The sequence below is a fragment of the Plasmodium sp. gorilla clade G2 genome (assembly GCF_900097015.1).
Source record: "Plasmodium sp. gorilla clade G2 genome assembly, chromosome: 14".
Lineage (NCBI taxonomy): Eukaryota > Apicomplexa > Aconoidasida > Haemosporida > Plasmodiidae > Plasmodium > Plasmodium adleri (nom. inval.).
The window spans coordinates 544430-560000 of record NC_041706.1 but is presented as its reverse complement, the minus strand read 5'-3'; the positions used below and the strand labels follow the sequence as shown (position 1 = coordinate 560000).

Below are 15571 nucleotides of genomic sequence, written 5' to 3'. Positions count from 1 at the left end.
TTAAATAATTTATAAAGGTTATATGATATGCTTTTTGAATGAATCCATTATAGGATAATTAACATTGCACGTAAACAAACAAATAAATAAATAAATATATATATATATATATATATATATATATATATATATTGGGGATCTCCTAATGCTGGCGCTGCGTTGGAACCTCCTGAAAGTTAGGAGAAAAGAAAATTACAATAGATGCGCATATTATTTTTATAGAACATCAACAAACAAGAAAAGAGATCATTATGAAAACGATTTAAAAAGAGTTAAAGAGGTAAAGTGTGTGGCTTTATTAAATAAACCATTATTTCCTGGGCTTACCTATGTTTTGAATAGTGATAAAAATGTGGTACAATATTTAGGAGTTCAAAATAATTGTAAGGAAAAGAAAAATATATTTGTAGGCCTTTTTTTTCAGAAAGAAAACATAATAGAGACACACCATAAAATAAATAACACATATGATGATAATAATTGTAATATATATGAACCTCATCATACTTTAAATGATAAACGAATAAAGATAGATAAAAATATATTAAGAAAAGATATAAATTTATTTACCAACATTAATGATATATATTCTTATGGATGTGTAGGTGTAATAAAAGAGATTCTATATGATGAGGATGATGCAAATAATATATGTGACGAAAAGGATTATAATAAAATAAATGAAACTAATGATATTATTAAAAAGGTTCATTTCAATGAAAAGAATAAAAAAGAAAAGGATAATAATTATTTATCAAAAAAACCTTTACAAATGACAAATATGAACAGAGAAGATGATTTGATAATACATGACAAATTAAAAAAAAATAATGAAAAATTAAATTTGAATATTCATAAATCTATATATCGCATTGTTGTTGAGACAATAGCAAAAATAAAAATAGAAAAGTGGAATGAAGTTGAAAAAGTAGGATATATAGATATAATAAAAAATAAAGATTATGATATTAATAATAAGGAAATAAAAATATGTTACTTAGAAATAATTGATAAAATAAAAAAAATAATATGTATGAATAGTTGTAATAATAGAGAATATAATATATTATTAAAATATTATAATACGAAAAATTTATATAACCTTATATATTTTGTTGGAAATATAAGTTTATCTAAAAATATTAACATTCAGAATTTGTTAGAAAAAAATATTTTAAAAGATCAATTGAAAATATGTTTACAGTTATTATGTGATGATATATATTTGTTAGAAATGAAACAAAAATTAAATGACCAAATAAATGAAAAATTTGAAAATGATAAAAAAATTATGATAATAAAAGAACAAATAAATATATTAAAAAAACAACAGCAAAATATAGAAAAACATACAGATGGAAATAATATTATTAAATATGATCATGATTTATTATGTGACAATTTTAAAGATAAATTAATGTTAATTCGTAGTTATATAAGTAATGAAGCTTATCAAATTATAAATCAAGATATAAATAAATTTATGTTATATAGTGAAAATTCGAATGAATATTCTTCTACTTATCAATATTTAAATACCACTTTAAATATTCCATTTAATAAGATTAAATTGTTAAATGATAATATATTTGAATGTGAAAAAATATTAAATAAAAATCATTATGGTCTAAAGGATGTAAAGAAATATATATTAGAATATTTAGCTTTATATATATTAAATAAAAGTATAAAATCAAAAATATTATTATTAGTTGGTAGTCCAGGTACAGGTAAAACATCTATTTGTAAATCTATAAGTGAATGTCTAAATATTCCTTATTATATAATTAATATGAATAATATACATAATATGAATGACTTGATAGGACATAGAAAAACATATGTTAATAGTTATCAAGGTCAAATTATAAATTCTTTGATAGCAACAAGAATTATGAATCCTATAGTTATATTAGATGAATTTGACAAAATAAGTTTTATAAATACAAATATTTATAATACGTTGTTAAATATATTTGATAAAGAACAGAATGAACATTTCAAAGATCAATATATTAATTTTGAAGTAGATATTTCTAAAATATTTTTTATATGTACTGCAAATTCTATAGAAAATATTCCTGATGTGTTATTAGACAGAGTTGAAATTATAAATATACATGCATATACAAATATGGAAAAAATAGATATATATAAAAATTATTTAAAACACAAAATAGAAAATGAAACAAAAATTACATCATTATATTTAAATATATCAAATGATATGTTATTATATATCCTTGATAATTATACTCAAGAAAATGGATTAAGACAATTCTATAATATCTTATATAATATATATAAGAAAAGGGCATATATGTTGATAAAAGGATATAATAAAAAAATAGACATCACATTAAATAATATATCTGAATTTATAAGTTCAGATAAATTAATTACAAAAAAATATTATCATAATAATATACACTTAAATATAAATAATGAAAAAAATGTAAATACATGTGAGGGATTAGTAAAATCATTAGCCTTTACTGAGAATGGAGGACAAGTAATTATGATAGAAGTATCAAGTTTGAGCGATACAATTAAATCACATAATTATTATAATTTTTATCAAATGGGTTATAATGATGATCATATGATATCAATACAAGAACAAAAATTAAAGAATAATAAAATATATGAAACAGAAAATATGTGTGAATTATTAAATAATATAGAAATGGTACATCCTGAAAAAGAAATATTTTCAATTTCTAATAAGTCATGTAAAAATATATATAATAACATTTATGAAGATAATGATAAAAAATGTTTCACATCTTCATTTTTTATGACACAAGATGGTTATATCAAAGAAAAAGAAAGAGCAATTCAGGTTTCTCTTATGAATAATCAACCAGTATTAAATTCTTATAATGAGAATAATAAAAATGTATATGACCATGATAATATTCTTCAAAATAATTCAAATAAATATAAAAAAAAGGAAGATAAAATATATCCACATAATAATTCACATTACGAACATGATACTATACATAATAATAATAATAAGAAGAAGAAGAATAATTTAAATTATAATATTACTATAACTGGAAATGTGAGTAGAACTATGCAAGAAAGTATACTTATTGCATATACTTATTCTATGAACTTATTAAATACGATTATACCAAAATTTGAAAGTAAACCTCTTCATATAAATTTAAGTGATGGAGATATAAAAAAAGATGGTACAAGTGCTGGTATTAATTTTGTTACTTGTATTTTATCTTATTATTTAAATATACCAGTAGATAATAATATATGTATGACAGGAGAAATAAATTTAAATGGTTATGTTTTAAAAATAGGGGGATTATATGAAAAATTAAATGTAGCCAAAAATTTTGGTATAAATACTTTAATCATACCAAAAGAAAATTCAAACGAATATCAATCACTCCCTCAGCATGTTAAGCAAAACATAAAAGTATTATATGTTCATCATTATTCTCAAATATTTAATTTTATCTTTAATAATAAAAAATAAATAAATAAATACATATATATATTTAAAATATATATGTTTAAATTTTTTTTAGCTTTTTTTTTTGGGTAACATATATATATTATATATATATTATGTTTATTATTTTTTCTAACATGTTGTTTTGCTATATTTATTAAATTTTATTCTTAAATATATATTTTATCTTGACATTTATTAATTTAAAGAAAAAAAAAAAAATTCTATTTTGTTTCTTTTTTTGATAAACAATAAATATATATATTTATAATATTGTAAATTTATTATATATATTATATATACTTGAAATAAATGTATATTATATATAAAACCTATCATAATAATCATATACATATAATAAATATATTATAGGTATACATTATGAATATATATATTATATATATTTATATATATTATATATTTTTTATGGGTTTGTATTTCATTTTTCTGTGTTTTTCTCGGAAAAGTTATCTATTTATATTTTTTTTTTTTTTTTTTTTTTTTTTAAAATAGTACTGAACTATAACATATAGATTATATAAATATTATAATATATATATGTATGTATATATTTATTTATTCATATATTTATAATATGAAGAGAATATGGATTTGTAATTATAACTTTATAAAAATAACTGTATAATAATATAATTACATATTATTACATTTATAAACATAATATATTCTTGACATATTATTTTATATTTTTTTTGAAGAAAAAAAATATATATATATATATATATATATAATGAATGGGTTATAAAAAATAAGGTTATATATACATATATATATTTATATATATTTATTATATATATTAAGCTGGAATATTAATTGAATTTCATTTGAGATTTTATTAGAATTTAAAAAAATAATGAGATGGTGAAGGCCTTAATAATAACATAAGAATATAATATATTATATATATATAAATATAATATATATGTATATTTTAAAAAAGTATATTAAATATAAAAAGGATTTTTACATATATTTTATATATTCACACAAAAACACAAAAGGATAAATATATATAAATAAATATATTTATATATATATATTTTTAAATTATCAATTTTGTGTAATTTATTTTATATTTAAAAATTAAAATAAGTATATATTTTTAAAAATAAAAAAGGATGGGAAAAAATTCACGTTTAGAAACATGGCTACAGTATAGAGTTAGGGTTACTATAAGTGATACAAGATATTTTGTTGGTACCTTTCTTTCATATGATAGGCATATGAATATAGTTTTAGTAGATGCAGAAGAATTTAGAAAAGTAAAAAGTCAGGAGAATTCAATGAAGGTAAAATATATATATATATATATATATATATATATATATATATGTGTGATTTTGTTTGTATTTGAGAGAACTATTTTTATAAGAATAATTGTGTATATGTTAATAAATAAAATATACATAATGATTTAATAATATCAAAATATAACATATTAGTAGTATATATTATTAATGATTATGTTTTAAAAATATATACATATTAGTATATATTCAATTGTAGATATAAAATAACACATATATGTGACATTAATATATATATATATATTAAATTTTTTAGGAGATAAAGCGTGTGGTTGGATTAATATTAATAAGAGGAGAAAACATTGTTTCTTTTACAGCTGAACAAGCACCAATAAATAAAAAATCAATGAGTAATGTTATCAATAAAGGTATTGCAACAGGTAGAGGTATACCATTAAATAATTATGTACCTATGCAAAATAATTTTAATAATCCTCTAGGTAATCCTATGGGTACTATGCCCACAGGTATGGTATTAAATACAGGTGCAAATAAAAATTTAAATCCAGCAATTAATCCAAATATAAGATTACCAAATATGGGAATAAATAATCAGAGACCTATGATGCCTCCAATAAATATGCAAATTAATCAGAACTTACCAAATAATAATACAAATCAAGTAAGAGGATTACCACCAGGAGCTCCACCACAATTACCTTTCCCACCTAATATGAATCCTCCAGCAGAATAAAATATTGGCTGTAACTTTTTTTTTTTTTTATTATTTATATTCCTTTAATTATATTAAAAAAGAGACAAAATATAAGAGAACTTGAACGTATATATATAAAATATATGTTATACATAAAAGAATATATAAATATAATTATATATATATTATATTTATATGTTTTGATTTATTTTTTTGTCCAAAGGGAAATGTTTATTAAAAAAAAAAAAAAAAAAAAGAGTTTTCGCCTTGAATGAATATCATATATATATAATATAAACTTATTTTTAAATATAAATTATTAATTATTAATATTTATTTTGAATATTTTTTTTTTTTTTTTTTTTTTTTTAAACATTATAAGGTCTTATATTTTTTTATATAATTACATGTCATTTTTGTATATATTTTTTTCACAATTTTGTTATATTGGTCAATATATATATATTTTATATATGTCACATATAAGATATATGATTTTTTTTTTTTTTTTTATTTTAAAATGAATTAACAAAAAAATAAATCTTTATAAAAAAAAAATATATATATATATATAAATACATTTTATATAATTAATTATATTATACATTATAAGAATATTTTTATTTATTTATTTTTAAGTTAAGATGAGGATTTATTATGATATACAAATAAAAAAAAGTATAACAAGAAATATATAGGGAAATATGTTTTCATAATTTACGATATTTTATTAATGATCAAAATGAAATTTAAAAATATATTTAACTTTAAAAAAAAGAAATATGGAATAACTACAAAAAGGGATATTTTGAAAAGATGAATAAATTATTATAAGATTATATAAATATATAAAAAAAAAAAAAAAAAAAAAATATATAAATATAAATATATAAATATAAATATATATATATATATATATATATAATCTATATAATTTTATAAATTAACAAACTGGTATAAGCACACCAATAGTACAAGATATATATAAAAAATTTACATTAATTCTACATTTTTCAATATATTTATTGACGTTGTGAAATATGATAAGAAAGTAATACAACCTGTATATATCAATATATAACATATATAATATATAATATATAATATTGTATATAAATATATAATATATATAATAATATATATATTTATGGAGAACTCTTTTTTATATGAGCTTTTATTCATCCATATTATTTATATCATATGCTTTTAACGCGCAATTATAATAAGGTGAATAAAATAAAAATATAATATATATATTAATAATATATATATTAATAATATATATATATAATATTATTTATAACATATTGAAAGAAAAAAAAAAAAAAAAAAATATTTTACAACATTATATATTATTATTAATTCTTTTATAAATTTATATTATTCAAAAATAATGAAAAAAAATTAAAATTAATATAGAATATATATCTATATGATGATATTTAATTAAAATAATGATTAATTATACAAAGTTATATATTTTTGTTATTTATATATTTCCCGTTTCTTTTTTTTTTTTTTTTTTTTTTTTTTAATATTTTTTATTATTTATATTGTATTATATATTGTATCATATTATTGTATCATATTTAATTTGAATATATATAACAACGATTTATTTTATACTTTAAAAAAAAAAAAAAATAAAGAAACCACAGAAAATAATAATTTCATGTGGTATATATTTTTTAATATATTTGATTATTTATTTTTTCCTGTATCATATAAAAAAAAAAAAAAAAAAAAATATAAAAAAAAAAAGAGCTAGGAAAATATTTGTATAATGTTATAAAGATGGAAATGTAAATAAATGATATTATAAAATAAAGTATTTATAATTTATAAAAATATATATATTATTTTTAATCTTTGAATGTTTTAATGTTTTACTTTTTCAATCTTTTAATCATTTTAATGATTTTAATAATTTAATTGTTTATTTTTAATTATTATTTTATTTTATTTCATTTTATTTTATTTCATTTCATTTCATTTTGTTTTAATTATTTTTTTCATTTTTTTGTTAAATGTATAAGATTTGTTTACAATTATATAAATAATAATCATAATGATGATTTTTTTTTTTTTTTTAAGAAGCAACACCTCAAAAATGAGATAAATTATAAAACCACGCCTTATGAATTAATTATAGGTTTGTAGGTTATATAACTTAATTTTTAATATGCAACTTGTAAAATATATATGTATATATATATATATATATATATATATTTATATGTATGTATTTTTATATATAATATAAATGTTAATATAAAAAAAAATATATATATTAAAATGTCCATGTTTTAAATAATATAAAGAATGTATAAAATGTATTACATTACAATATAAATTTATATATATATTATATTATTTTTTTATATATATATGTAATATATAAATACTATGAGTTTAGTTAAAGGTACTTTACATGTTTCAATTTTAAACAACTACATGGATTTCTATAAAGAAAGTACTGTAGACAAAATTGAATCTTCATTTTCTATAAGAAATAACAACGAATTTAATACAAAAAATAATGAAAAAAGGAAGTCCTCCTTAAATATGATGAACGAAGAAGAAAAGATGAAAAACAAAATATCCAAATGTCCAAAGAACAACAACTTATATAAGAAAAAGAAAAAGAAAAGGAAGGAAAAGAATATAATAAGTAATAAATCGAAAGGTAAGAAATTTATAAAGATCAATATAAAAGGTAAAGATAAAAAAAATAACATAAATGGAAACACTAACAACAACATAAACAATAAGAACAATAATTGTAATAATAATAGTAATAATAAGAATAATAGTTCTTGCAAGAATATTTTTAAAGGATCCATAAATAAAAGAAACAGTAAATTATTATTAAAAGACGAATTAAAAAATGATGAAAAAATATATCTTGAACAAATTAATAACGCATTTATTTCCTTGAACAAAAATGATATGAACATGATCAGAAAATGTAAAGAGAAAAATCACTTAATAAGACAAATGAATTCAAAAATAAAAAAAAAGAAATATAATAAAAAAAATGTATTAATATCCAAACGAATAAACAAAGAAATTCAAATCTTAAAAAGAAATGATTCTTATATTATTTATCATATCAATGAAAAGAAAAAGACCGCAAAAGAAAAAGAAAAGAAAAGAAAAAAAAGAAAAAAAATTTTAAAATCTATATTTTATAATAGAAAAAGGTCACATTATTATATATCTAATCTTTTAAAAACATTTATGAAGATAAAGAATAATAAAATACAAAAGAAATTAAAACAATATGTATATCTCAAGGAAATATATTCAACTATAAATATGCAGAATAAACAAACCGGTAACAATTTAAATGAACAGAATAAGTCTGAAATTATTTATGATGATTTAAAAAAAGTCTTGCAACCTAACAAGTGTGATAATAAATTATTTAGAATGAATTTTAAACGTTCAAAGAATTTAACGAATGAAAAAAAAAATTATATAAACGAAAATTATAGTAATAATAATAATAATAATAATATTTATAGTGAGGATAGTTGTATGGGTGAAATTCTTAGTGATGATTATATAATATTAAATAAAAAGAAATCTAATAAACTTGAAAACAAAATATCTAATAATATTATTAATCATAGACATTGTAGTGAGGATATGTATTTGAACACATCGATATTAAAAGAAAATAATAATAACTTCATTAATTCATATGTTATGAAAGAAAATGATATGAATGTAATGAATTTAAAGAATGATATTAAAGAAAAAGAAGATCAATTGATTTTAAAAAATGAAAATAAGAAAATACAATTGTGTAATGAAAACGAATTAGATAATGAGAAAAAGAATAAGGGAGATAACATAATATTGGATAATATACAAGGTAAAGATAATTTTTATAAATATATTAATGTCTTGTCTATTAATAAATTAATAAAAGGAGAAGGTTCTTTAGAAAAAAGAACTAATAAAAGTGATAGTAGTAATAATGAACATAAAAGTGATAATATTTATGATAATAAAAAAATAAATTATAAAAATAATCCAAATTATACTTCCGAATTGTTACAAAAAATGGAGAATAGTAAAAACTTGTTTGATGAAGCAAAAGAAAAAAAAAAAAAATCAAAAAAAATTAAAGAAAAAAAAATAAAAGAAAAAAAAATGAATAGTTGTGTTAATAAAAATATAATGGATCATGTTAATTTGGATGAGCATGAAGAAAGTGTAAAAAAGAGAAGGAAAAAAAAAAAAAAAACTAACAACAAAGAAAAATATAATATGAAAAATAAAAGTGACAAAATTTTTGAAGAACTTACAAGTACAAATGGTTGTATTAATAGTAGTAGTAATAATAATAATAATAATAATAATAATAATGATAATTATATTATATTAACAGGTAATGGACAAAATATTAGTGATGAAGAAATATCTGAATATATAACAAAACAAGGTTTGAATTTAAAAGAATATCTTATATGGAAAGAAATAAAGATTAAAGAAAGCAAAGAACTTATTCATTTAAATGTAGATGCATCATTTAGTGTTTCGAAGGGTGCTGGGTTATATAATTATGGTCAGAATATATGTTTCTTTAATAGTATTATTCAAGCAATTATAAGAATTCCTTATATTTGTAAAGATTTATTAAATAAATTACATTCATTAAATTGTGAAAAAAGGAAAAAAAAAACATTTTGTTTTTATTGTTTATTTGAACAATTCGCTTGTAATATTATATCAAAAAAAAGTGTAATAAAAAATGTATTAATACCATATATAAAGAAATATATGTGTAATAGTTATCATATAGGATATCAAGAAGATGTACATGAATATTTAAGATATTTTCTAAATTCTTTAGAAAAGACATCTTTTTTTTCATCGATTTATATACAGAAAATGTTTACAGGAGTATCAAAAAATGTAACCATATGTATGAATTGTAATAATGTATCACTTAAATATGAACAATATTATGAATTATCTTTAGATATTAGCTCATCTAATAATTTGGAAGATGCCTTAAAGAATTTTTTGTCAAAGGAAATGTTAGTAGGAGAAAATGGATATTATTGTGAAAAATGTAAAAAAAAAAAAAGAGCAACAAAACAATGTGTTATTAATAAATTACCAAGAGTTCTAACTATACAAATAAAAAGATTTTTTATGAATTCAAATTTTGATATAGTAAAAAATCACAAAAATATTTCTTATCCATTATATTTAGATATGAAATATTATGTTAATAATTATGATTTATTCGAGAATAATTTTAATAATAATGTTATATCTTTATATGAAAAAATGAATAAAACAAATGGTGTAGGCACTACAATGAATGGAAATAATAATAATAATAATATATATCATGAGAATAATTCTTGTAATATAAATTATAATAATACTACACAGAAAAGTGTAAATGAACAAGATATAATACATGAACATTCATTTAGAAGAAACAAAATTAATTACGAAAATGATTTTCTTTTAAATAATATAAATAAAAAGAGAGAGTGTTCTAATGATGATATCATTTGTAATATAAATAAAAATGAAGATATATTTTTTAATAATAATGAAAAAGAATTTATAATAAAAGAAAATTATATGAATACTAATCAATGTATTAAATTAAGAGGAGGAAATGATAATATAAATATACACGTCCTAAAAATTATTGAAAATATTTTAATTGATCTCAAAGAAAGTTTATATAAAAAACAAATACAAAATAAATTGACATCAAAAGTTTTAAGAAATATGATACGAGAAAAAAAAAAACTACTCATAAAAGAATTAAAGAAAATTAAATTTTCTAAATTATATAAAGATATTTCTTTAAGGATATCTAAAGATATTGATATGTTATATTATTTTTTTAAAGTAAATAGAGAAAATGATAAATTTAAAAAAATTATATATAAATATAAAATAGATTATTATGAATATTATGTTGGATCTACAAATTTTAAGGCAGATTTTATAAAATATAATCATAATTTCGATTCTCCTTCTAAAGATCATGATAATAATAGTCCTCTTCAAAATAATGATATAAATAATAATAGACAATCGAATGTAAATTTGAAAGAGCAAAATATGAACAACACTAATAAAAAAAAAAATAATTATTTTTCATTCGAATTAACAGGATTAATTAAACATATAGGATCTGGAACAGATTATGGTCATTATATCGCTCTAACCAAATCTAATAATAATATTTATTTACAATGTGATGATAACCATATTTCATATATTAATAGAAAAGATATTTTAAAGTGTGTAAAGAATGCATACGTTTTTATATATACATGCATCAATCCCGAATTTATCGATTTTTATAATAAATATGTAGATGTTTTAGAAAAAAAAAATTTTGATATCAATTTACCTGTATTTGAAAAGAGAGTAGAATTCAAAGAAAGAATAACAATGCCAAAAGAAAAATTTATAAATAAATCGTTATGCTATTAATATTTACCTATATTAATATGATTTGTTATGTTATTTTATTAAATTTGGTAACTGGGTTATTATAAAAATAAAAATGAATAACATTTATCAATATATATATAAATATATAATATATTTTATATTTTTTGGTTATACAATTATATTTCAATTTTGCTTTCATTTATAATTTTTTTTGTAATGTTTTTATATATATATATATATATATATATTTTTTTTTTTTTTTCTTTTTTTTTGTTTTTAATTAAAAAAGAAACCAATGCAATCCAATCCAATCAATTTTTTTCTAAATTTTTATTCCTAAGATGTTTGTGTAATTTATTATATGATATTGACCAGTTGGTCATACTTATACCTATGAATTTGTTAATATATATATATATATATATATATATATATATATATATATATTTATTTATTTATTATTTTCACTGTAACAACATGTAAAATTAATTTTTTTTTTTTTTTTTTTTCACTTTTTATGTATAACATATAATAAAGCTTTAAATAAAAATTCATTTGTCTTTATAAATATAAATATATATATATATTAATTTACAATGTTTTAAAATTCATCAGTTTTAATGATAAAAATTTATGTTTGTATTTATATTTTATTTATTTTTTTTTTAAATATGAACACAACGGGCACAAAAAAATAAATTTTACAAAAAAAATAAAACGTAAAAAATAAAAAATAAAAAATTAAAATGGTAGTAAATAGAATTAACTTAAAAATTTATAAAAGATCCATTTATAGATCATGAAGGTATTTTTTTTAAGACAAAAAAAAAATATATATATATAAATATAAATATATAAATATATATATATATATATATATATACCAAATAAGGGTGTTTATACACCTTATAGGAAATATTTATAATTTTTTTTTTTTTTTTTTTTATTTTCCTTTTCTATTTCTCGATATTTCTTTGATTAACGAATCTATAGTAATATTATCAAGTATACTTTGTATAACTTTATTTAGTGTTGATATATCATTTGGAATATTTTTATCGAATCTTATTTTTTGAGCTATCCACCCTCCTTCTACTTTTTGTTCCTTACCATTTTCACCTTTACAAATTGAGAAGATATTTTTGGAGACATAATAACATTCAATAATATAATGTGATATTTTATTTGAAATAGCCAATTGTAATAATTCTTTGTAGACATCTCCATATTCAGCAAGATAACATTTATATGATGTCCTTACCCCGTTTATAGATATAAAGAGTTCAAATTTACTAGGAATATTATATTCATCGTATATAGTTTCTATTCCAAAATCGACAGTATTTAAATTTAGAGGTTTCCATTTTAGGAGTTGATAAAAATTACCTGTTATATATGGTGAATGTAAAGGTGTAAAAATAATACCATCAGAATAATGAGGTAGCTTTTTCATAATTTTTATAAGTTCAGATATTTTTTCTATTGGATAAAAATCTTTTAAATATATTTCAAAAGGAATTTCTTCCTCATGAATTGTTGAAGCAGTATCATCAGATGAAAACGAACGTTCATCTTCTTCTTCTTCATCATCTTCTTTTTCTTCTCTATGTTCTTCTCGTTTACACAACAGAAAGTTACAATTATTTAAAGTATTAATATTATCATTCCTTTCGATCTTTTCTATAGTATTATTATTTTCTTCGCTAAGAATTCCATGATTCATCATTAAATTATTTTTTTCATTAGGAGTATTTAGGTTCTGATTCATATTAATATTATCCATATTAATATTATCCATATTAATATTATCCATATTAATATTATTCATATTAATATTATCCATATTAATATTATTCATATTAATGTTATCCATATTAATATTATCCATATTAATATTATCCATATTAAAATTATTCATATCAAGAGCATTGCCATTTTTATTATTAATATGTGGATGGTCATTTTTATTTTGAGATATCAATAGCTTTTCTTCTTGTGCTAAGATATTATTTAAATTATTTTTTCTTTTTTTAGTATTATCTTTTTCATCAAGTTCAATATATAGAGATTCATTTTCATTATTAGATTGTAAATTATTTTTATTTTTTTTTTTTTTTTGCGATTTTTTATATTTTTTTAAAGGTGTTATAACATAATTATATACATTTGTTAATCTCTCAAAATAAGATAAATTTGTTATATCTTTTCTTTGTATATATAAACCATCATAAATTAAATAAACAATTTTTTTTTCTTCTACTCCAGTTTTTTTATTATAAATAATATCTTCAACTAATTCTCCATCTAATAAAGTTAGTTGTTGTTTTTTTGATAAATCTTCTAAAGTTGGTATATGCATATCATTTTTAAAAATTTCATAATTTCTATCAATTAAAAATGTTGTATTTGATGCTATAAACAAAAAGTAGCGTACACCATCAGTTTTCTCACATATTAAATAATCTTTAGTAAATAAATTTTTTATATTATGATTTGTTAAGGATACAGGATTACAACCTGGAAAACCTCTCCTTTTCCATTTTAGCATTTCATTAATTTTTGAGCGAATCTTTTCCTTCAAAAATTCATTCTCAATTTTTTCTCCAGGGTGATATGTACTCGTGATCATTCTTATGAAAATTACAAAAAAAAAAAAAAATTAAAAGAGCAGAATATGTATATGTATATATATATATATGAGAACTTTGTTGTTTGATGGATTATTTATTTTGTTTTGCTTTAATTATATATATATATATATATATATATATTTTATATGTATGATTATTTTCATTAATTTGCCATATTTATAAACATATATATATTTTGTGTACAATATTTTATTTCATTTAATTATTTTTTTCAACTAGCCATTTGGGGAAAAAAAAAAAAAAAAAAAAAAAAAAAAATAATAATAATAATAAAATAATAATAAAATAATAAAGAAAGATATTTCCTAAATATCTTTTTGAAAATACATTTACATTGATTTATACATTTTTTTTTACAATCATAGGATATATACATCAAAAAGTAAATTTTAATTTTTTTTTATATATTTATTTAAGTGGAAAAAAAATAATTTATTTCCTTTTTTTTTTATATTCTTTTATAGAAAATAAAAAAAATATATACATTTCAATAACTTTCTATATATATATTTAATTTGAAAAATAAAAATATATTTTCAAATATTTATTGATACAATTTTGTTTGTTTTTATAACATTATATTGTTATTACGAAATAATAATAAAAAAAATAGAAATAATATTGTGCATATTTTTTAATACATACATATAAATATATTTATATATATAAAATATAAAATATATAATATATATATATATATATATATATATATATATATATATTTTTTTATTATCTATATAATGTTGGATTTATATATTGTATATATATATGTATTATATATATGTAATAAATATTTATGTTCATGATACAAAATAACTAAAAAAATAAATAAATAAAATCAAAATACATTAATATTTAATTTAAACTTTATACATTTTTGACAACATAAAATAGATAAATATATTAAAAATATATATGTATGTATAATATATATATAATATAATATATATGTATATTATATATATTATTATATAAATAAATTTATGTATTTTTTTTTTTTTTTTAATGTATATTATAT

General features: G+C 17.4%; 4 protein-coding genes across 4 annotated transcripts; 3 read left to right on the top strand and 1 right to left on the bottom strand.

Moving 5' to 3' along the window:
* Positions 1 to 145: 145 nt before the first annotated feature.
* PADL01_1414600 (ATP-dependent protease, putative) lies at positions 146 to 3499 on the top strand (the record flags this gene model as incomplete). Its single annotated transcript, XM_028684426.1, has 1 exon — positions 146 to 3499. One exon carries the CDS (start codon positions 146 to 148, stop codon positions 3497 to 3499), a length of 3354 nt encoding a protein of 1117 aa, XP_028540505.1.
* Positions 3500 to 4614: 1115 nt separating this feature from the next.
* Positions 4615 to 5497, top strand: PADL01_1414500 (small nuclear ribonucleoprotein-associated protein B, putative; the record flags this gene model as incomplete). Its single annotated transcript, XM_028684424.1, has 2 exons — positions 4615 to 4785; positions 5060 to 5497. The coding sequence occupies 2 exons, from the start codon at positions 4615 to 4617 to the stop codon at positions 5495 to 5497; spliced, it is 609 nt and encodes a 202-aa protein (XP_028540504.1).
* Positions 5498 to 7864: 2367 nt separating this feature from the next.
* Positions 7865 to 11941, top strand: PADL01_1414400 (ubiquitin carboxyl-terminal hydrolase, putative; the record flags this gene model as incomplete). Its single annotated transcript, XM_028684423.1, has 1 exon — positions 7865 to 11941. One exon carries the CDS (start codon positions 7865 to 7867, stop codon positions 11939 to 11941), a length of 4077 nt encoding a protein of 1358 aa, XP_028540503.1.
* Positions 11942 to 12845: 904 nt separating this feature from the next.
* Positions 12846 to 14531, bottom strand: PADL01_1414300 (RNA guanylyltransferase; the record flags this gene model as incomplete). The annotated part of the gene is made up of 1 exon (XM_028684422.1): positions 12846 to 14531. One exon carries the CDS (start codon positions 14529 to 14531, stop codon positions 12846 to 12848), a length of 1686 nt encoding a protein of 561 aa, XP_028540502.1.
* Between the last annotated feature and the right edge of the window lie 1040 nt (positions 14532 to 15571).